Here is a 21,085-nt window from a genome sequence, read left to right on the forward strand (position 1 = left end):
CATGTCCTCGCAGATGGAAATGAGCTTCGTCTGTCACAGAATATTCCATGGCCATTCATTGCCCACTTCCACACCAGCAAACGTTTGTCTCGATGGCAGGTCAGCAGGAAGCAATTCCTGAACGTGGACAATTTTCTCTATATAGCAACGCAGGATGTTTCGTAGGATTTTATGCACCGTGCTCGCAGCTACGTCCAACGTTCGGGCAGTTCTCCGTGCACTGTATGCACAGCAGCGCTCGAACCCTCCTGCAGTGCTGTGGCCACATATTCGACAGACGTCGGATCAACTGCTTTCCTCCCTCTGCCGTTTCGAATTTTGTAATCATTTGCTCCAGATGGACCAATGGCTTTTTTCATGCCCTTGAGTGACGGGAACTTCTGCAGTGCTAATGGCGAACAGTCAATGTTGTTGTAAACGAGCTTTCCCAGCAGCGGGCGATCCATCATGGAGACAGCAATGTTTGGCGTATGTTGGTGTGCGTAGTTTTTCGACACTCGCCTTGCGTTAGTATGACCGGTCACAGAACCTATTGGCGACAGATCTGAACTCGGCGAGGTTTCTCGTGGAGACGTGCATGGGGACATGCACACCGAGCGGGGTGGCGCAGTGGTTAGACACTGGACTCGCATTCGGGAGGACGGCGGTTCAATCCCGCGTCCGGCCATCCTGATTTAGGTTTTCCGTGATTTCCCTAAATCACTCCAGGCAAATGCCGGGATGGTTCCTCTGAAAGGGCACGGCCGACTTCCTTCCCAATCCTTCCATAATCCGATGAGACCGATGACCACGCTGTCTGGTCTCCTTCCCCAAACCAACCAACCAACCAACATGCACATCCTGCGTCTTTAAGATGATGATGTCCCCTCGGAGCAGTGGAAGCGCTGGCCATAGACTCGCCAGGTTTAGAATTCGGTGATGAATGGCAGTAACGATGTAGAGTGATGTGAAGTCGAACAGGAGTTAACAGTCGAATAACAGCGCGCACGTTGTTTTGAAACGACGGCATTTTCAATCTAGTAATTTCCCTTGTGGTGGCTTACAAAACACGTTTACAGAATCATACATCTGCGTTATATGCAGATTACAACGGTCTTGCACTTGCGTATCGCGCCTAAGCAATGGCAGTTACGCTATGTGATCAAAAGTATCCGGACACCTGGCTGAAAATCACTTACAAGTTCGTGGCACCCTCCATCGGCAATGCTGGAATTCAATTGATGTTGGCACACCTTAGCCATGATAACAGCTTCCACTCTCGCAGGCATATGTTCAGTAAGGTGCTGGTAGGTTTCTTGGGGAAAGGCAGCTCATTCTCGAAGGAGTGTTGCACTGAGAAGAGGTATCGATGCCGGTCGGTGAGGCCTAGCACAAAGTCGGCGTTCCAAAACATCCCAAAGGTATTCTATAGGATTCATAGGATTCAGGTCAGGACTCTGTTCAGGCTGTTCATTACAGGGATGTTATTGTCGTGTAACCACTCCGCCACAGGCCGTGCATTATAAACTGGTGCTCGATCGTGCTGAAAGATGCAATCGCCATCCCCGAATTGCTCTTCAACAGTGGGAAGCAAAAAGGTGCTTAAAATATGAATGTAGGCCTTTGCTGTGATAGTACCATGCAAAACAACAAGGGGTGCAAGCCCCCTCGATGAAAAATACGACCACACCATAACACCATCGCCTCCGAATTTCACTGTTGGCACTACACACGCTGGCAGATGACGATCACCGTGCATTCGCCATACCGACAACCTGCCATCGGATCGCCACATTGTGTACCGTAATTTGTCACTCTACGCAACGTTCTTCCGCTGTTCAGTCGTCCAATGTTTACGCTTCTTATACCGAGCGAGGCGTCGTTTGGTATTTACCGGCGTGATGCGTGGCTTATGAGCACCCGCTCGACCATGAAATCCAAGTTTTCTCACCTCCCGCCTCATTGTCATAGTACTCGCAGTGAATCCTGATGTATTTTGGAATTTCTTTGTGATGGTCTGGATAGATATCTGCCTATTACACATTACGACCCTCTTCAACTGTCGGCGGTCTCTGTCAGTCAATAGACGAGGTCGACCTGTACGCATTTGTGCTGTACGTGTCCCTTCACATTTCCACTTGACTACCACATTGGAAAAAGCGCACCTAGGGATGTTTAGGAGTGTGGAAATCTCTCGTACAGACGTATGACACAAGTGAAAGCCACGTTCGAAGTCCGTGAGTTCCGCGGAGCGCCGCATTCTGCTCTCTCACGATGTCTAACGACTACTGAGGTCGCTGATATGGAGTTCCTGGCAGTAGATGGCAGCATAATGCACCTATGAAAAACTTATGTTTTTGGGGGTGTCCGGATACTTTTGATCACAATTCAAGAAATTCCAAACAGTGCCATAATGTAACTGATAAGGCATATTGTACAGTGATCAGCGACCAGTGGGGTGTATGCCCGACACGCAACCACTAACCTCCGCCCATCCCAATTGCCGCTTAGTTACCTTGACACAGAGTAGGAAATTGCTTGTGTTTCGAGCGAATCAGAGCCCTCCGTTTTGTTGGCTATGTGTATATGTTGTCTTCTGGGGTTGCCGAATGGCCATCTTCTTTTGTATCTGATGTAACGCCACATCCCCAGGGACGCTACACATGACGCTTTCTGACCCCTGTTCATTTAGTTTCTCTCTCTCACAATCCATTGGCAACGTGTGGCTAACATAGCGTTATCATAGGTGTCACCCACTGAGTACCCTCTGTTAACATGATCATTTCATTTTGACGCTTACAACGCCATGTATTTGTCAAATTTTTGTTGCTTTTTTTTCAAAATTTTTGTACCATGTGGTTTCCCCCTGCGTCAATAGTAATACGCGGTTCAAATTTGACGTCGTTCTGAGTAGTGGTTCTCTTTGTACAGCGTTTTGATACTGGACACCCTGCATAAAGACTGAACATTGAACAAATGGATGAGTACAAACATCACCAAGTTTCATGGCTGTAGTTCGATTTTTTTGAGATGATAATTAAAACGTTTTGTCTCTCTGTTTCTCCTCACTTCTGCGCTACGATTCGACAGTGTTAATGACGTCATCCTCATCAGGTTTGAGTGCCTCTAGAGTTGTTCTTGATGAGAATGAAAACAGCACTTTGACCTAGACAATTAGAGATAACAGATAAAAGAGACGATTATAAAAAGCTATTCGGCTACCGGCGCGCCAGAGTCATGTTTACAGCGGCCGCCGTCCTGTGCCTGCTGGCTGCAGCCTGCTACGCCGCACCCCCCGCCAAGCCGCCCCTCTGGCTGGGGCGCGTCCGCGGTCAGCGCATCATAGGAGGTGAGCCCGCCGACATCTCGCAGTACCCGTGGCAGGTGTCGCTGCAGCAGCTCGACGCCCACTACTGCGGCGGCTCCGTCATAAGCCTCAACTGGGTGATCACGGCCGCTCACTGCCTCTACTTCCAAGACATAACGCTGTTCTTCGTGAGGGCGGGGACGTCCACGCGCGAAAGCGGCGGCTCCGTCTACGGCATCGCTGCTGCGCACCTCAACGAAGCCTTCGACTACGGAACAGGGGATTGCGACATCGCTGCCGTCTCCATATCTGGCTCCTTCACCTTCGGCCCTAACGTTCAGGTATGCTGCTGCAATTACCTCTAACAAAGGGAGTCTCTGACTGAGAACTCGGCTTTCGAAGAGTGCAAAAGAATCACATGTAGAGGACCGTGGATGTAGTGCGTCTTAAAAACTGTAGACATTTCCCATCAGCAGACTGTCTACAAAACGTGTTTAATTGTTTCAATTTTGAAGTGGTATGAATGTTGTGTATTTATTAAAAGGTAAATTTCATAGATATGGAAAAGAAATTGTAATAATATTTTATTATACGGGCGATTGTACATTTAGTAAATTCAGTTATATAATATGCCATTGCTCTTTGTCGTTGGAATGTGCAAAGCGGCCTGAACTGCTGCTGCCATCTAAGTGATGCATGTAACATACTAACGTGATATCCCTTTAGCTGCATTTTATTGTACAATAAGGAAAACTTTTCTTCGCAGATAGAAGTTCCACAGCTCCAATGTGCTGTTTTCATTTGAATAATTTATATTTATTTTCCTGCGACTAGTTTGAGGACCGTAGCAGGATTCGCAAGTGTTGGTGTGGAACTTTTGTCTCACAAAGAAAAATACATCATCAGTTATGGATCCGAAAATGAAATTACCCTTCGATTGTGGAGAAGATCATGAGAAGGAAAAACTTGTACAGGACTACTGTCGTTACGAAGCTGTTTGATGCTAAAAGAAAATGACCGAACCCTTACCATTCGATGTTTTCGCGGTACTTATACGCCAGTGCCAAACTACAGAAGCGAAACACATAACTTAATTTGCTAAATAATCTGTCGATCTTCGGCTGAAATGACATAACAGCACTTTTGTTTCTCATGAGATGTCGCAGAAACTAAATCACTAGATATCGCAAAAAAAAAAGCAACTGCGACTACTTCTAAATTTAAACCAACTGATGATGAGAAAAGCCTACTGTTCTGCAGACGCACAACGTTCAAGTTTGTTCTTTTATTTTCACACTTTGGAAGTCAAGGTCTCATTCCAGGATTACCGTTGTAAGACAAGTCCTATTAGATCAAAGTGTTTTTTGAAACTAGCATTAATTTATTTCTTTCCATTCTCGAATATTTGTCTCGAAATGGAGGAATCTTTTACTAAGCAAACAATTTACATGTAGAACGAATTAATAATAAAATTTTTATGCCTTCAGAGATCACCAATTAGGGTGCTACACAGTGAGGTGACAAAAGTCATTCGATAGCGATACGCACGTTTAGAGACCGCGGTAGTATCGAGTACGCAAGATACAAAAGGGCAGTGCACTGGCGGTGCCGCCATTTATACCCAGGTGATTCATGTTAAAAGGTTTCCGACGTGTAGATTGGCCGCACGACAGGATCTCACAGACTTTTAGCGCGGAATAGTAGTTGGAATTAGTCGCATGGGACATTCTGTTTTGGAAATCGTTAGGGAATTCAATATTCCGAGATCCACAATGGAAGAGTGTGCTGAGAACGCCAAGTATCAGTCATTTCTTTTCACAACGGCCAACGCAGTGGCCGAGACCTTGATTTAACAACCGAGAGCAGCGGCGGTTGCGTAGATTTATTAGTGCTAACAGACAAGCAACACTACGTGAAATAATCGCAGATATCAATATGGGACGTACGACGAACGTATCCGGCAGGACAGTGCAGAGAATTTGGGCGTTAATGGGCTATGGTAGCAGACGACCGGCGCGAGTGCCTTTGCTAAGAGCACGACGTCGCCTGCAGCGCCTCTCCTGGGGTCGTGAGCATATCGGTTGGACCCTTGGCGACTAGAAAACTAGGGCCTTGTCGTATGAGTCCCGATTCCGTTGGAGAGAGCTATGGCATGGTTAGAGTGTAGCACAGACCCCATGATGCTATGGACCCAAGTTGTCAACAAGGCACTGTGCAAGTTGGTGGTGGCTCCATAGTAGTGTGGATTGTACTTGCATAGATCATTGACGGAAAATAGGAGTGTTCGGCCACTTAGAGACTATTTACAGCCATCCATGGACCTGATGTTTCTAAACAACGACAGAACTTTTATGAATGGCAATGTGTCGTGCCATGTCAGCGGGCCACAACTGTTCACGACCGATTTGAAGAACATTCTGGACAACTCGAGATAATGATTTGGCCACCCAGATTGCCCGACTGTATGAAATACGCCGCCGAGTCACAATAAAGTATTAAAAGCATTTAATTACATTGTGCATAACATTGTGTGAGTAAAATTACTTTCTAATGGACCAGCTTGTGTATAATTTTTCTAACTTACTTGTTACTTAAGTAGAAGAACGCAGAATGTAATGCTGTACTGTATAGGTAATTCACAGAGGAATTTCACATCATCCTCTTGAAGATGAATTCAAATGGCATTTCACACAGTTCAGTCATGGATTGTTGCTCTACATGAAGGATATATAATGTTATTTAACTTTCAGTTAGTTATTTTTGCAGATTGTGCAACCATTTGTTGCCAAGCCCAAAACAATAACAACAAGAAAGAATATATGAACTTTTATTAATAGGTCTGGGTTGGGTACGTCGATGAAAATTTTAGTTACAGAAAACCTGTAGCCTACCCACAAAACTTTATGATACATTGATGTGATGGAATAATATTTTTCCGGAGACATATGCGTCTCAGATTTTTGTTAGGTAGGTATAGAAACTGAAGCAGGAATTGAAAGTTATGCCACAGCCAGGACGCGAGCAATGATTTCCTGCTTACTAGGCAAATATGCTAGCCATCACATCACAGCAGCGTCGGGGTTACTGTAGCTGCTAAGTCCAATGCTCTCCCTAACACAAACTACAGTTCAAACCTTCAGTCTATTTTTCCCTTCTCACATCGTCACCATTGACGGAGCTCTCCGACAATGAGACTCACATGCCTCTCTGGAACAACGTTATTGCATCAGATCAATAGATCACCTATACCTGGGGTACAGGCAGGATTTCCCGATTAAGTGCAAAGCTGTGGTGCTCTTGCAGTGTAGGAGAGCCTTGATCATATTGACAATACGAGAAGGGGAAAATGGCCTGCAGGTTTGAATTGACGTTTGTTTCAGGAAGGGCGCTGGCCATAGGTAGTACATGCAGCTGCTGAAGCCTCAAAGCCGTTGCGTGACTGCTAACACATCTACCTAGCAAGCAGGAGATCCGGGGTTAAGTCCTGGCCGTGGCGATAACTTTAAATCATTGCTTCAGCTTCTATCCTTATGGAAGATAATTTTATGATAGTGTTTCTTTATCCATAATAATGGTCTGGGTTATGGAATCAATATATGAAAATATTTTGTGTCTTTTGCATTGGATAATAATACTTTCGAGCAATTTAACATTTAAACGAAAACATTTTCGTTTTACAGAAGAGAAATGGAATTACTTAATGATTTTGTTCACTTATATCTTGTTATGATCTGTTCATTCACTGGGATATACTAATTACGTAACCAGAACATACTGATTCACTGATGAACTTTATCGTTACTGATTTATTCGAATTTGAGAGTAACAGTGATATTCACAGAAACAATCGTCAAGAAAAAAATTATCTTTGATGCCCATAATGAATCTAACTTTGACGCAGAAACGTGTGATGTATAACTCTCAAAATTTTTCGACGAACTTCCTTCGAATATACAGGGTGTTACAAAAAGGCACAGCCAAACTTTCAGGAAACATTCCTCACACACAAAGAAAGAAAATATGTTATGTGGACATGTGTCCGGAAACGCTTACTTTCCATGTTAGAGCTCATTTTATTACTTCTCTTCAAATCACATTAATCATGGAATGGAAACACACAGCAACAGAACGTTCCAGCATGACTTCACTTTGTTGCAGGAAATGTTCAAAATGTCCTCCGTTAGCGAGGATACATGCATCCACCCTCCGTCGCATGGAATCCCTGATGCGCTGATGCAGCCCTGGAGAATGGCGTATTGTATCACAGCCATCCACAATACGAGCACGAAGAGTCTCTACATTTGGTACCGGGGTTGCGTAGACAAGAGCTTTCAAATGCCCCCATAACTGAAAGTCAAGAGGGTTGAGGTCAGGAGAGCGTGGAGGCCATGGAATTGGTCCGCCTCTACCAATCCATCGGTCACCGAATCTGTTGTTGAGAAGCGTACGAACACTTCGACTGAAATGTGCAGGAGCTCCATCGTGCATGAACCACATGTTGTGTCGTACTTGTAAAGGCACATGTTCTAGCAGCACAGGTAGAGTATCCCGTATGAAATCATGTACATGCTCCATCGAGCGTAGGTGGAAGAACATGGGGCCCAAAGCAAAATGAGCTCTAACATGGAAATTAAGCGTTTCCGGACACATGTCCACATAACATCTTTTCTTTATTTGTGTGTGAGGAATGTTTCCTGAAAGTTTGGCCGTACCTTTTTGTAACACCCTGTATATACAGGCTGACAACAGCCATGATTTCATATGAAAGTTTTCGTTGATTTACATGACAAATGTTTTTACATCACAGACAAATGTTGAATAGAACAGAGTAGTCAGAACACACTGACTGACAAAAAAAAAAAAGAAACACATGGTCGGATGTCAACGTAACTTCGTACATATAAAGACCATCGGCAAGTGTCTAAGTAATTAAGATTTCCAATTCTCTGTGACAGATACAACAGCTACAAGTGTGCATTAGTGTTATTCATGTTTAGTGTTGTCACTAGGTCTGAAAGCGTAAATAAGGGGTGTGAACAGCGTCCAGTGTTGAGTGATCACTGTGAAAGACACGGAGATGCTGCATACCTTTGTGAGACAGCATTATCAGTACCCGACAGGTTTTGAAAGGGGCATCATTGCGTGTCTCCATTTTGAGGACAGGGCGAATCGCGGAACAGAGAGATTTGTGGGGCATTCAGTTGTGAGAGTGACCCGATGTTGGACTACATGGGGATGTGAGGGAAACATACTCGCCAAGGTTCCTGTGTCCAATAATGACCGCCATAAAGGAGGATCACCATATTGTGCACCAAGCACATCATCCCTTCTCATGCCACCTGAGAGCAAGTGATGGACTCCGTGCTATATCTGTGCCATCCTACGGCGTTAGTCAGAGACTAAGAGCAGCAAGAATTACAGCCGCATGCATAGTTTGCCATTAGCGCCACAACAGAAGCGGCTGCGTTTTGGGTAGTGTTGTGACCAAGAAGCATGCTGGCCGTGTGGGCGACCGGTTCTAGGCGCTTCAGTCTGGAACCGCGCGACCGCTACGGTCGCTGGTTCGAATCCTGCCTCGGGCATGGATGTGTGTGATGTCCTTAGGTTAGTTAGGTTTAAGTAGTTATAAGTTCTAGGGGACTGATGACCTCAGATGTTAAGTCCCATAGCGCTCAGAGCCATTTGAACCAAGAAGCATGGACTGTTGATAAATAACGTCGCATTGTGTTCACCGTTGAAGCACGTTCTGTACTACTCCGGATGACCATCGTCAGAGAGTGTGGCTGTGACCTGAGGAAAGATCTTAGTCCTCCACTGTTGTTGACAGGCACAGTGGTGTTGCTCCTGGTGTCACGGTGTAGAGAGCCATCGAGTATGACTTCGGGTACCTTCGGGCATTCATTGAGGGAATGTGATAGCATAACGGTAGGTCAGGGACATCCTTAATGTGTTGCCTGGTATGCAGCTGTGTAGTGGTGGTATTTTGCTATGGGACAGTGTTTGCTCACACACGGAACATGCCTCTATGAACAGCCTCACGATTTTGAGGCACTCCTGTGGCCAGAAAGAACCACATATTTATGTAAGTCTGCAGGCTTTCGTGGCCGTTGTCACTGAAATTAAAATCTTCTGGGTTATTAGGCTACGTCGTGTTTCTTCTAAAATGATCGACGTTTCAACCCCTCTGTTGGGATCTTCCTCAGCATCTGATGTCCACTATTGTCAGAGACGAGTGTAGCGTCCTCTAATAAAGGGGGATTTTTCACGCGTTCGTACTGGGGAAGTGATAGTATTGGTTACAATTCATATGGCTACCATTGGTGGGCCATAGTCATAGGTTAATATTCCCACTCTGATGCAGAAGAAGGGGCGTTGTGAGCTAATCTTCTGTGGATACCATTGGCGGCCCATCGTCATTGGATAGAAAGGCACTATTCCACACTTACGATGGAGAAGGGTTATCGGTTGAAATTCCCGCTACCGCTATTGGTTGGTAGTCGTCAGTGGCTAGATTCGAAACGGACAGAGCAAGAGAGGGGAAATGTTTACCCAAAATATTATTGTCCGCCGAGGTGACTTGCAGCGCGTTGTTTATGTCACTCGCACTGCGGCCGCGTATTTGCTTCTTGATGGCGGGGAGCCACGATGACGGAAGCCTATAGCCGTACTCTCTATTAAAATTAGATGTATTCTTAGAAATTTCAACCGCTTCTCGAATCTTGCTTCTATAACTGTTTGTTTTCTTAGCCAGTACACGTACGTCATTAAAATCGATGTCAGAGCCACAGTTCTCATGATGTTCCGCTACTGCCGATTTTGAACTTTGTTTTAGCCGCATGTGCCGTTCGTGTTCCTTAATGTGTTTTTTAATAGTTCTTCCCGTTTCGCCCATATACACTTTGCCTCAGTCACATGTCACTTGATGGACGCCTGCATTGCGGAGGCAATGAGGTGCATCCGTTTTCCGTCGGAAAAAATCTTTTATTTTGTTTTGACTAAAGAAAGATGTCTCAATACCATTTTTTAAAAATTCTGCTTATGCGGTCAGTGACCCCAGAAACGAACGGTAACCTGACGGAGTGAGAAGGCGGTTCCTAGTCATTTTTATCAGCGGTATAAGTATTCCGCCTAAAAGCCCTGTCGATTGAATAACTATCATTCCCATTTGCCTTCAATGTCCTCTCTAAAAAATTCAACTCTGATTCCAAGTTGTCGTCATCACTGTGGCCATATAACAAATGTATCGTCCACATAGCGGAACCAACAAGAAGGCTTCAAAGGAGCACTACTTAACGCCTGTTCCTCAAAATGTTCCATAAAAACGTCAGCTGCAACTGGCGAAATGGGTGAGCCCATAGCAAGGCCATCAGCGTGTTCATAGAATTCACCATTGGATTTAAAATATCTCGAACGAAGACATAATTCAATTAAGTCACAAACATCTGGAGCAACATTCTTCCTTATGATCTCCATTGTATCTGATGCTGAGACGTTAGTAAATAACGATGTCACATCGAAGCTAACAAGAATGTCACCCGCAGATATCTTCAGTGTGCGTATAATTTCTAAAAAATGATTCGAATCTTTTATAAAAGTATTTCTTTTACCAACTAGATGCCTCAGTTTGCCAAATAAATGACGTGACAAAAAATAAGTCGGTGAGTTAATCCCACTGACTAAAGGCCTCAAAGGAACCGATTCTTTAAGCATTTTCGGTAGTCCATACATTCTGGGTGAGACAGGTATTCGAGGTGTTAGATTCTTCGTAATAGAGATGTCCAGTCTGGAGTCTGATATCAGATTTTTCACTTTACTAACGATTCTGCTCGTCGGATCGCTTTTTAACTTGCGATACACAGGATCAGCTAGTAGTTGTTCCATCTTGCGGTGATAATCCACAGCGTCCAAAACAACAGTAGCATTCCCCTTATCCGATTTTGTTGCAACGATGCTTTCGTTTCTCCTGAGTTCAATAATAGATTTCCATTCGTGCGCCGATATGTTGCTTTTCGGAGGTTTTCCGTAGAACTTTCGACACATCTTGTCTTACTTCTTCCACCTGCACCTTCGGAAGACTAAACAAGGATGCTTCGACGGCACTTACGATTTCTCCAACAGGTATTCTCTTCGGTGTAGTTGCGATATTCAGACCTTTACCGTCGGCCGGAGTGGCCGAGCGGTTAAAGGCGCTACAGTCTGGAACCGCACGCCCGCTACGGTCGCAGGTTCTAATCCTGCCTCGGGAATGGATGTGTGTGATGTCCTTAGGCTAGTTAGGTTTAAGTAGTTCTAAGTTCTAGGGGACTTATGACCACAGCAGTTGAGTCCCACAGTGCTCAGAGCCATTTGAACCATTTTTGAAGACCTTTACCCAGAACTGGAACAGTTGCTTCATCGAGTACTTCTGACGAGGGATTCACCACTACTCGCTTCCGATCCATAGCAGTGTCTTCCTTCTGAACTTAACTGCTAACTTCCGAGGTCCGAGAAGCGATTGAAATTTTTAAGAATGCGTCTACACTCCTGGAAATTGAAATAAGAACACCGTGAATTCATTGTCCCAGGAAGGGGAAACTTTATTGACACATTCCTGGGGTCAGATACATCACATGATCACACTGACAGAACCACAGGCACATTGACACAGGCAACAGAGCATGCACAATGTCGGCACTAGTACAGTGTATATCCACCTTTCGCAGCAATGCAGGCTACTATTCTCCCATGGAGACGATCGTAGAGATGCTGGATGTAGTCCTGTGGAACGGCTTGCCATGCCATTTCCACCTGGCGCCTCAGTTGGACCAGCGTTCGTGCTGGACGTGCAGACCGCGTGAGACGACGCTTCATCCAGTCCCAAACATGCTCAATGGGGGACAGATCCGGAGATCTTGCTGGCCAGGGTAGTTGACTTACACCTTCTAGAGCACGTAGGGTGGCACGGGATACATGCGGACGTGCATTGTCCTGTTGGAACAGCAAGTTCCCTTGCCGGTCTAGGAATGGTAGAACGATGGGTTCGATGACGGTTTGGATGTACCGTGCACTATTCAGTGTCCCCTCGACGATCACCAGTGGTGTACGGCCAGTGTAGGAGATCGCTCCCCACACCATGATGCTGGGTGTTGGCCCTGTGTGCCTCGGTCGTATGCAGTCCTGATTGTGGCGCTCACCTGCACGGCGCCAAACACGCATACGACCATCATTGGCACCAAGGCAGAAGCGACTCTCATCGCTGAAGACGACACGTCTCCATTCGTCCCTCCATTCACGCCTGTCACGACACCACTGGAGGCGGGCTGCACGATGTTGGGGCGTGAGCGGAAGACGGCCTAACGGTGTGCGGGACCGTAGCCCAGCTTCATGGAGACGGTTGCGAATGGTCCTCGCCGATACCCCAGGAGCAACAGTGTCCCTAATTTGCTGGGAAGTGGCGGTGCGGTCCCCTACGGCACTGCGTAGGATCCTACGGTCTTGGCGTGCATCCGTGCGTCGCTGCGGTCCGGTCCCAGGTCGACGGGCACGTGCACCTTCCGCCGACCACTGGCGACAACATCGATGTACTGTGGAGACCTCACGCCCCACGTGTTGAGCAATTCGGCGGTACGTCCACCCGGCCTCCCACATGCCCACTATACGCCCTCGCTCAAAGTCCGTCAACTGCACATACGGTTCACGTCCACGCTGTCGCGGCATGCTACCAGTGTTAAAGACTGCGATGGAGCTCCGTATGCCACGGCAAACTGGCTGACACTGACGGCGGCGGTGCACAAATGCTGCGCAGCTAGCGCCATTCGACGGCCAACACCGCGGTTCCTGTTGTGTCCGCTGTGCCGTGCGTGTGATCGTTGCTTGTACAGCCCTCTCGCAGTGTCCGGAGCAAGTATGGTGGGTCTGACACACCGGTGTCAATGTGTTCTTTTTTCCATTTCCAGGAGTGTATTTTCAGTAGAGAGGACGGCTATAGCCTTCCGTTATCGGGGCTCGCCCGCAGCTCGTGGTCGTGCGGTAGCGTTCTCGCTTTCCACGCCCGGGTTCCCGGATTCGATTCCCGGCGGGGTCAGGGATTTTCTCTGTCTCGTGATGGCTGGGTGTTGTGTGATGTCCTTAGGTTAGTTAGGTTTAAGTAGTTCTAAGTTCTAGGGGACTGATGACCATAGATGTTAAGTCCCATAGTGTTCAGAGCCATTATCGGGGCTCCCCGCCATCAAGGAAGTAAATACACGGCCGCAGTGCATGAGCGGCATAAACAACGCGCTGCAAGTTACCTCGGCGGACAATAATATTTTGGGTAAACATTCCCCTCTCTTGCTCTGTCCGTTTCGAATCTAGCCAATGATGACGACCAACCAATAGCGATTAGCTAACAACGCCCCTTCTTCTGCATCAGAGCGGGAATATTAACCTATGACTATGGCCCACCAATGGTAGCCATATGAATTGTAACCAATACTATCACTTCTCCAGCACGATCGCGTAAAAAATCCCCCTTTATTAGAGGACGCTACACTCGTCTCTGACAGTGTTCTAGCAGTAGTGGACATCAGAAGATCCTGAGGAGGATCCCAGTAGAGGGGTCGAATCGTCGATCATTTTACAAGAAACATGACGTGGCCTAATAACCCAGAAGATTTTAACTTCAACCACATATTTGTATCCTCAATAGAACTGATGTGGTATCAGCTCACGTATAAACACCGTCCCATTGCTAGTGTCCAGGATATCAAGGACCAGTTACAAAGATTGCGGACCAGCTTGCCTCAGGAGAGGATACAAGACTTTCCCGGCCGAATCATCCGTACCATCGATGAATGGGAACGATGTTAGTGAAAGAACTGTCCTCCGCATTGTTTGAAACTGCCCTGCACCCAAGAGAAGCTCTCTGGAATTGACTAGCGTCAGGAGAACTTCAGCTAGTGTTCATCAGAGGCAAGGGTATCGTCAGGAGTGCTCCAGAGAAATCTGATAGGACTGCTATTATTCACTCTATATATAAAAGCTCTGAGAGACAGGCTGAGTAGCGATCCCTTTGGTGATGACGCTGTGGTATACGGGAAGGCCTTGTCGTTGAGTGACTGTAGGTAGATACAAGATGACTTAGACTAAATTTATTGTTGGTGTGACGAATAGGAGAATGTAGAAAAATATAAGTTAATGCAGATGAGTGCCAAAAACAGTCCCAGGAAGTTCGAATACAGCTTTAGTAATGTGCTACTTGACACATGTCAGTTAAATATCTTGGCTTAAAGTTGCAGAGCAATATGAAATGGAGCGAGCACGTAAAAATTGTAAGCAAATGGTTGACTTCGGTTTATTGGTTCAAAATGGTTCAAATGGCTCTGAGCACCATGGGACTTAACTTCTGAGGTCATCAGTCCCTTAGAACTTAGAACTACTTAAACCTAACTAACCTAAGGACACCACACACACCCATGCCCGAGGCAGGATTCGAATCTGCGACCGTAGCGGTCGCGTGGTTCCAGACCGTAGCGCCTAGAACCGCTTGGCCACTCCGGCCGGCCTCGGTTTATTGGGACAATTTTAGGAAAGCGTCATTTATCTGTAAGGGAGACAACGTACAGGACACCGATGTGACTCATTCTCGAGTACTACTCGAGTGTCTGGAATCCCCATCAGATCGGATTAGAGGAAGACATTGAAAAGCAGGCTGCTAGATTTTTTGCTGGTAAGTTTGATCAGCACTCCAGATGGTTTGTTAAGTTAAACGGGAATCCCAAGTCGAATGGGAATCCATGGAGGAAAGGCGACTTTCTTTTCGAGAAACGAATTGAGGAGATTTGGAAAACCGGCATCTGCAGCTGACTGCAGAACGATTATATTGTCACTAACGTACATTTTGCTTAAGGACCACAGAGATAAGATAAAGGAAATTAGGGCTCGTACAGAGGTACATAGGTAGTTATTTTTCCCTCGCTCTATTTGCGGGTGCAACAGAAGGGAAATGATTAATTGTGTTACACCCTTCCGCCGCAAACGGCACTGTTGGTCGTAGTTGCTGTTACACTATTCTGTATCGCACCCAAATGGACCGAGGAAGACGTGCAGACGTTCTCCACAAGAGAGGCAAATCTTCATCACCAACTTGTGAGTGTGATGCTGAATGACAGACAATTGTTCGTCTTGTATCAATATATTCCACACTTGCCTACAAGGGTCCCTCCTGAGATTTCCTAACAGTGATGAGTGATGTGGTAAACTACATAAAATACTTTGATGTTCTCGTATAGCTATTGTCATTTGTGTTATGTTATGCTGGAGAGCTGAACTGAAGTCTTCTTGTGATTGAAAATTCTTCATGTATGCAACATTTTAAGGCATGCATACAGGCTAGAGGGGATACAACGTCATACTGCTAGGTAGACTGATAGTGCCAACTTATTTGTAAATTTGACTAGATTTTGTAATCACTGAATAACATCATGTAGCCTTTGAACCCATGAAGTTTCATTTCTTTTCCCTCCTCCCCTACTGCGTGCTGCTCTTTTTTTCATCTGGATATGTATATTACTGAATAAATGCTTGTGGATATTGGTCAAGTGATACGGTTCACCTGCTACATTTATGGTGTATATGACATTGAAGCACATAGGTAACTTATTGCTTTTTACTAGGCTGTGAACATTGGCGATGTGGAACCTGAAGAGGGTGCACTGGTGACTGTCTCTGGTTGGGGCGCCCTGTCATCCGATGCGGATGTTACCGAGCAGCTGCAAGCTGTGACGGTGCCTGTCGTGGGCCGTGACACGTGCTACAGTGTCTGGGGAGCCACGCAGAACATGATCTGCGCTGGTGGGCAGGGCGCTGGCATGTGCTGGGGCGACAGCGGCAGCCCGCTGGTGGCCAACTCCACGCTGCTCGGCGTCGCCTCCCAGGGCTTCTGTGCTACTCCGGGGATACCTGAAGTCTACACCAACGTCGCTGCCCTGCGCACCTGGATCAGGGAAACAACTGGTGCCTAGCTAACGTTCCTCACGACAGATAATGAAAGTTTCTTCAAAAGTGCTGAATAAAATAATTTTTTGTTAGCCATGTAATTGCTCTATAAGTACTTGTTACCTCTAATGACAGGATCTCATTTTATCACCCTTGTAAACATAAAGACATGTATTATAACTATGCAACTCGAACAAAACTTGTTGTTAAAGTCAGTCATTAAAACAACATGATGCCTGAATGAATACTTCAGTCTGTACCAAAGTGGTCTGTGAAATAGTACGTCTGCCAGATCGAGACTGATACCGACAGTATTCAAAGATCTAGGTTCGGCTCCACATCAAATAACCAACTTTAACTCGTCATAAAGTTTCTTCCCTGCTTATGCCCTGCTGCAAGGTAAATATATCGTATCAAGGTCAAGGCAATTCCACAAAATACTTGTTCCTAATCCCGTGAGGTACGCATGTTATTCTCTGATCGTAGCTTAGACCAGTTTTTGAGGCGTTCTACGACGGATAATATAGCAGAACGTTGCTTGAGGAAGATTACGATTCACGTTCTGTCTGGCAGAAAGTTATCAGACTATCCGCATCACAATATCATTATCTCAATGGATCTCTCATGGAAAGCTTTTTCTTGTATGCTTAAAGGAATGCTACCTGCCAATATTATTCACAGCCACTTCTGAGTAAGATTAACACTGAGGTGACAAAAATCATGGGCTACCTCCTAAAATCGCACTGGACCTCCTTTTGCCTGACGTAGTGCAGCAACTCGAGGTAACATGGACTCAATAAGTCGTTGGACGTTCCCTGTAGATATATTATCCCACGCTGCCTCCATAGCCGTCCGTAATCGCGAAAGTGTCGCCAGTGCATGATGTTGTGCACAAACTAAGCTCTCGATTATGTCCCATAAATGTTCCATAGGATTCGGCAGACAGTCTGGATGTCCAAATTGTTCCCTTGAACTGTCCAGAATATTCTTCAAAGCAGTTGCGAACTATTGTGTCCCTGTGACATGCCATTATTATTTGGGATCATGAAGTGCATGAATGTCTGCAAATGATCTCCAGGTAGCCGAACATAGCCATTTACAGTGAGTGAACGGTTTAGCTGGGCTAGAGGAACCAGTCCATTCCATGGAAACACACCTCACCGTTATGTAGTCATTACGAACTTTCATAGTGGCTTGTTGAGAACTTGGATTCATGGCTTCATGGGGTCTGCGCCACACTCCAACCCAAGAGTCAGCTCTTTCCAGCTGAAATGGGACTGATCTGATCAGGCTACGTTTTTCCAGCTCTTTAGGATCCAACCGATACGCTCACGACTCCATGAGAAGCGCCGCAGGCGACGTCGTGCTGCTAGCAAAGACACTCGCGTCGGTCGTGTGCAGCCTTAGCCCATTAACGCCAGATTTCGCTGCACTTTCCTAAGAGATAAGTTCGTCGTTCATCCCATATTGATTTCTGCGATTCTTTCATGCAGTGTTGCTTGTCTGTTAGCATTGATAACTCTGCGCAAACATCGCTGTTATCGTTCGTTAACTGAAGGTCGTGGGCAACTGCACTGTCCGTCGTGAGGGGCAACGAGCGAAATTTGGTATTCTCGCCACATTCTTGACATTTTGGATCTCGGGATATTGAATTCCCTAACGATTTCTGACATGGAATGTCCTATGAAACTTGCTCCAGTTAATATTCGGCGTTCGAAGTCTGTTAAATCCTGTCGTGCGACCATAATCACGTCGCAAACCTTTTAACACGAATCACCTGAGTACAAATGACAGCTCCTTCAATGCACAGCCCGTTCATACCATCCGTACGCGATACTACTTCCATCTGTATACGTGCATATCGCCATCCCATGACTTTTGCCACCTGAGTGTATATTGTCATTATTAATTTTCAGATTGCATTTTTCTCTATCTGTTTTCGTCCTAATGCGGAATGTAACAGTAAAGTAGATCAGTAAGACGTCTAAAAATGTCCGAGGAGAGGAAACCATACGCTAATGTGACTACCAATAATGTAACTCAGTAATAATTGGCAATTGCAGTGACTTTAACTTTCGAATAACTAAAGAATGAAGACATTGTTTAAATAACTGATGAAGAAGTGAGTTGTTTCTACCTTTCATTCAAAAATGTATTGCGCCACTCACTTTTACTCCCTCTCCCTCTGTGCGTTTTACGTTTCATTCTCTTTCTGACTACCTTTTATTTCCTCCTTTCCTCTCCCCTCTCTCCTTTAGCTCCGTTCCTAACTTCTCAGTCTCCTCCCAATCCTCATCTCTTCTACCCACTTAGACCCCTCCCATTTTCTTTCTCCTACTCATTTTCTGTCCCATAATTCTCCCATCATAATCCGTTTCTTGCTCTCCTCTCCCACTTCTCCGTCACTCATTCACTCACTGTTTTGTATCCTAGTCAATTTCCACTCTGTGTCACCTCTCCCTCAGTTTAACGCCTCTACCCGTGGTCTATGGGTCAGGAGCGCCATGGTCCCGTGGTTAGCGTGAGCAGCTGCGGAACGAGAGGTCCTTGGTTCAAGTATTCCTTAGCCGGCACGGTAGCTCAGCGTGTTCGGTCAGAGGGGTAGCAGCCCTCTGTAATAAAAAAACTGAGTTAACCGATCAAAGGCGAACTTAAACGGATGTCTTACGACGTCCGCCCCGAGCACATAGAACAAACGAAAATGAAGGAAAAAAAAAAAAAATGGGTAGCGTCTTTGATTCATAATCAAAACGTCTTCTGTCCCGGGTTCGATTCCCACCACTGCTTAAATTTTGATAAATAATCAGCATTGGCCGCCGAAGACTTCCGGCATAAGAAGTCAGCTTCATTCTGCCAACGGCCTTGTCAAAGAGGGCGGAGGAGCGGATAGAGGTTCAGGGCACTCTCTTGTCCTAGGGGTGGGAAATTGCCCCTAAAGGCGGAAGACTCAGCAATGATCAACGACATGAGGATGCAGAAGGCAATGGAAACCACTGCATTAAAGACACGTAACGTGTATCCACAGGACATGTGGCCTGTAAATGAAGAAGTGTCATGATGATCTCTCCAGTGGCAAAAGATTCCGGAATAGTCCCCCATTCGGATCTCCGGGAGGGGACTGCCAAGGGGGAGGTTACCATGAGAAAAAGATTGAATAATCAACGAAAGGATAACGTTCTACGAGTCGGGGCGTGGAATGCCAGAAGCTTGAACGTGGTAGGGAAACTAGAAAATCTGAAAAGGGAAATGCAAAGGCTCAATCTAGATATAGTAGGGGTCAGTGAAGTGATGTGGAAGGAAGACAAGGATTTCTGGTCAGATGAGTATCCGGTAATATCAACAGCAGCAGAAAATGGTATAACAGGTGTAGGATTCGTTATGAATAGGAAGGTAGGGCAGAGGGTGTGTTACTGTGAACAGTTCAGTGACTGGGTTGTTCTAATCAGAATCGACAGCAGACCAACACCGACAACGACAGTTCAGTTATACATGCCGACGTCGCAAGCTGAAGATGAACATGTAGAGAAAGTGTATGAGGATATTGAAAGGGTAATGCAGTATGTAAAGGGGTACGAAAATCTAATAGTCATGGGCGACTGGAATGCAGTTGTAGGGGAAGGAGTAGAAGAAAAGGTTACAGGAGAATATGGGCTTGGGACAAGGAATGAAAGAGGAGAAAGACTATTTGAGTTCCGTAACAAGTTTCAGCTAGTAATAGCGAATACCCTGTTCGAGAATCACAAGAGGAGGACGTATACTTGGAAAAGGCCGGGAGATACGGGAAGATTTCAATTAGATTACATCATGGTCAGACAGAGATTCCGAAATCAGATACTGGATTGTAAGGCGTACCCAGGAGCAGATATAGACTCAGATCACAATATAGTAGTGATGAAGAGTAGGCTGAAGTTCAAGACATTAGTCAGGAAGAATCAATACGCAAAGAGGTGGGATACGGAAGTACTAAGGAATGACGAGATACGTTTGAAGTTCTCTAACGCAATGGATACAGCAATAAGGAATAGCGCAGTAGGCAGTACAGTTGAAGAGGAATGGACATCTCTAAAAAGGGCCATCACGGAAGTTGGGAAGGAAAACATAGGTACAAAGAAGGTAGCTGCGAAGAAACCATAGGTAACAGAAGAAATACTTCAGTTGATTGATGAAAGGAGGAAGTACAAACATGTTCCGGGAAAATCAGGAATACAGAAATACAAGTCGCTGAGGAATGAAATAAATAGGAAGTGCAGGGAAGCTAAGACGAAATGGCAGGAAAAATGTGAAGACATCGAAAAAGATATGATTGTCGAAAGGACAGACTCAGCATACAGGAAAGTCAAAACAACCTTTGGTGACATTAAAAGCAACGGTGGTAACATTAAGAGTGCAACGGGAATTCCACTGTTAAGTGCAGAGGAGAGAGCAGATAGGTGGAAAGAATACATTGAAAGCCTCTATGAGGGTGAAGATTTGTCTGATGTGATAGAAGAAGAAACAGGAGTCGATTTAGAAGAGATAGGGGATCCAGTATTAGAATCGGAATTTAAAAGAGCTTTGGAAGACTTACGGTCAAATAAAGCAGAAGGGATAGATAACATCCCATCAGAATTTCTAAAATCATTGGGGGAAGTGGGAACAAAACGACTATTCACGTTGGTGTGTAGAATATATGAGTCTGGCGATATACCATCTGACTTTCGGAAAACCATCATCCACACAATTCCGAAGACGGCAAGAGCTGACAAGTGCGAGAATTATCGCACAATCAGCTTAACAGATCATGCATCGAAGCTGCTTACAAGAATAATATACAGAAGAATGGAAAAGAAAATTGAGAATGCGCTA

General features: G+C 45.6%; 1 protein-coding gene across 1 annotated transcript; it reads left to right on the top strand.

Moving 5' to 3' along the window:
• The first annotated feature begins 3,216 nt into the window (after positions 1-3,216).
• On the top strand, positions 3,217-16,266 carry LOC126474417 (trypsin delta-like). Its single transcript, XM_050101886.1, has 2 exons — positions 3,217-3,627; positions 15,919-16,266. Exons 1-2 carry the CDS (start codon positions 3,217-3,219, stop codon positions 16,264-16,266), a joined length of 759 nt encoding a protein of 252 aa, XP_049957843.1.
• The last annotated feature ends 4,819 nt before the right edge of the window (positions 16,267-21,085 follow it).

This window comes from Schistocerca serialis, chromosome 4, assembly GCF_023864345.2.
Source record: "Schistocerca serialis cubense isolate TAMUIC-IGC-003099 chromosome 4, iqSchSeri2.2, whole genome shotgun sequence".
In the NCBI taxonomy this organism is placed as follows: domain Eukaryota; kingdom Metazoa; phylum Arthropoda; class Insecta; order Orthoptera; family Acrididae; genus Schistocerca; species Schistocerca serialis.

Excerpts from the sequence above, each read along its gene's own strand:
- LOC126474417 (XM_050101886.1), top strand. The coding sequence starts at position 3,217 with ATGTTTACAGCGGCCGCCGTCCTGTGCCTGCTGGCTGCAGCCTGCTAC. Across the intron at positions 3,628-15,918 it reads CCTTCGGCCCTAACGTTCAG|GCTGTGAACATTGGCGATGT; the intron begins GTATGCTGCTGC and ends GCTTTTTACTAG.